The 2869-nt window shown below is 35.8% G+C and overlaps 1 protein-coding gene across 1 annotated transcript in view; it reads right to left on the bottom strand.

Annotated features, from left to right (window-relative positions):
- Positions 1-1702: 1702 nt before the first annotated feature.
- Positions 1703-2869, bottom strand: part of SETDB2 (SET domain bifurcated histone lysine methyltransferase 2) — a 47893-nt gene continuing 46726 nt past the window's right edge. Inside the window, exon 24 of the mRNA XM_062582020.1 lies at positions 1703-2308. Within this exon, the coding sequence (XP_062438004.1) occupies positions 2169-2308 (140 nt within the window). The 3' untranslated portion in view covers positions 1703-2168. The remainder of the gene's footprint in view (positions 2309-2869) is intronic.

The raw sequence follows: 2869 nt of genomic DNA, 5'->3' as shown, positions 1-2869 counted from the left end.
TGTGGGGGGGGGGGGGATTGTTTGTTTGGGTTTTTTTTTTTTTTTTTTTTTTTTTGCATTGAAGTACTGTATAAACCTAAATTGTGTTTAATAAAATTCACTGTTTTGTACTTATCCATGAGCAAACTTCTTTTGGCTTGGAAGCAAATCTCAAGCTTTTTGTGTAGATTAAAAAGAAAAAAGACATTTCAGGAAGCAAAGAAGCAAAAAGGATTTGTTTCTAGGCACTGACTTCCTCTTCAGTGATTATATTCTCTGGATCTGGTTGCTTTCCATTTAATAAGCTGAGATAGGTGTATTTTTTGAAACGCTAAGGTGGTTATTGTATGCTTCACACTTCAAGGTGTTCCTTCATCATCAACCACAGGGCAGAGCAATTAAACTTTGAAACAAACTTTTCTTTAAAGAAAGACATTTAACTATGGATCTATTCTTCTTTAGGTTATGATGCTGTCACCTTTAAGTTTTGCAGGGCCTGGAATTTGGGGGTTTTGGCAAGAAGATTCCTTGGCTAGAAGACTTCTGGCTCTGAAATTTTAGTCTGGAATCTTCTGGAAAAAAGTGTTTCCAAGTGTGTCATAAACAGCTAATCTGTTTTCAATAATGTTTTTTTTTTTTTAATTTTTTTGACTGCAAACTAGCCTAAAGGTCTGGTGTGGTGTGGGGGAGGAACTGCAAAGAATGGAACTGTTCTCTAAACTGCTCTGAAGTTTGTCAGTAATTCAGACTGCTGATACAGGAAAAGAAAATGAATTGGTCTGGATCACACAACTTCTTTCTTTCCAGTGACAGTGCGCTTGCATCTTTTTGTTCCTTAATAACAGAAATCCATAACCCATATTTATAGAGTCAGAAGCTTTGTTTCTGTTTTAGGTGGGAGTTTTCTAAGCAGAACAGCTCTGAGTGGGGCCTTGGCTGCAGCAGTAAAGTCACTGTGGTTCTAGTCTTGGTGAGCCTACAAGGCATAAACTGTAAACAAGCAAGAAGAAGAGCCTGCATACCCTATGTACTATGTATGTATATGTATTTCTGTAAGGGCACAGCTAATCTACGTGCAGGGCTTTTGTTTTGAAATTTACCTTTTATCACTTCAGTTGTTCCATGGTTATTAATCTGCAGAGAAAGAGCTCAAGCTATGAATTTGCACCAGTCACCAACAGAGCACAACTATTTCTGCAGAATGGTGCTACAACCATCATAACAGGTGTAATTTAACTTCACAAGAGCTGTAGGTTGCTGTGGTACTGCCTCTGCTTGCTACCATACAAGGCAAGGCAAAGATCGGAAAAAAATACGATTGCTTAATTGCATGCCACTACTGGCCTGTATCCCACACAAAATTTGTGTACTGAGCATTACTAAATACACAACTTTCTTAAAAACATTTTATTAACTTACAATTTTATAGCTAAACAATGTTCTTCTGTATTCAATTTCAATACAGTAACCTTAAGACAAAACACATGGAAGTCATCACCTTTCTTAATGGAGAAAGGAGAATACAGTCCATTATTTGATACCATTTTACATTGTCCATAGGATCAGAGCATGGTACTCAGGCATTCCTGCCTGCCTGCAACCACCCTTTCACCACTGCTGTTATAGCAGAATTAGTTATATGCTTAACATTGTCAATGAAGAAATCAATCAAAAAAAAAAAAAAAAAAAAAAAAAAAAAAAAAAAAAAAAAAACAAACTCCTGTTCATAATTCAGAAGGTTTCTTTGAGTGCAAGTTTTGCTAATTTATCTTCTTTGGAAAGCCAAAGCAGCAATGTGATCCTTAAAACAATGCTGTCTAGAAATAGACAGGGAGCAGCTCCCTCACACATTCTGAAGAGGGCTGCCTCAACTAAAGTGACTTTAAAAAAAAGTTCTGTAGTAGCTCTTCCTTCCTTGTCTTGGAGAAAAAAAAGTCTTGGTTAAAGGGTTTTGTTCAGCTTTAAAAAAGCTAAATTAAGTGTCTAACACTCATTGATCCATAGTAAAAAAATAAAACAACTTAAAATTATTGCAACAGTGAGGTATAAAAATGAGTAAAACACCTGATTTTTGTTTGTGTCCCTATCCTTGGAAAAAAAAAATCACTTACACACTCACCAGACGTGCTCTAGGGTTTCTATCCTCAGGAAATTCTGAATATGGATGCCATTACAGAAAGACTTTGGGGTTATTCAGACACTGTACTGGATGTACTAGCAGTGTTTTCTTGGGTGGGAAGGGCAACTTCTTTTATGTCTTGTAGTAGCTCAATCTGGTTATCCAGTCTTTTCCTGGTTTCTAGAAGTTCCTGGATTTTTTCCTCTGTCCCTGTGATTAAAAAGGGGAGGGATATAAATTCTTAAGCATGTGTAATAATCAGTAATTTATGTTACATATGCATACATACTGAGGTTGCAGAAGTTACCAGCACTTAGTTTAGGCTACCATAAAACAGAGCTTTTCTGAAGCAAAGTCCTTAGCCTAACACCTTGCCTATTTGGTCTTCCATTAAGAGATAGACTACATATTATATGGAGACCAGAGTATTGAAATGTTGTCCAAAGAGAAGAGAAAGTTAGTACTAGAGTTAATTATATGCTGTTCCATCACACTAGACTACCAAATCTCAAAACTAGCTACATTGCAGATTTAACTTGAATCATCAAAACAAACGTGTAAGTTAACATTGAGTTAGTGTAACATTGAGTTTGTATACCAGACTTAACTGTTTCATTTCTAGAATCCATTTGGATAGGAATTGCTCTGCTAAAGATCTATTTTAAATGTTTAAAGAGAACTTCTTTGAATTAGAGGTATGAGGCAAGTTTAGAAACCTAATGGATTTTTGACAACAACATTTTTTAAGTTTAAAAGAAATGTGTTGGACAG

Source organism: Rhea pennata, chromosome 1, assembly GCF_028389875.1.
Source record: "Rhea pennata isolate bPtePen1 chromosome 1, bPtePen1.pri, whole genome shotgun sequence".
NCBI classification, from domain to species: domain Eukaryota; kingdom Metazoa; phylum Chordata; class Aves; order Rheiformes; family Rheidae; genus Rhea; species Rhea pennata.
This window is presented reverse-complemented; position numbering and strand designations above follow the sequence as displayed.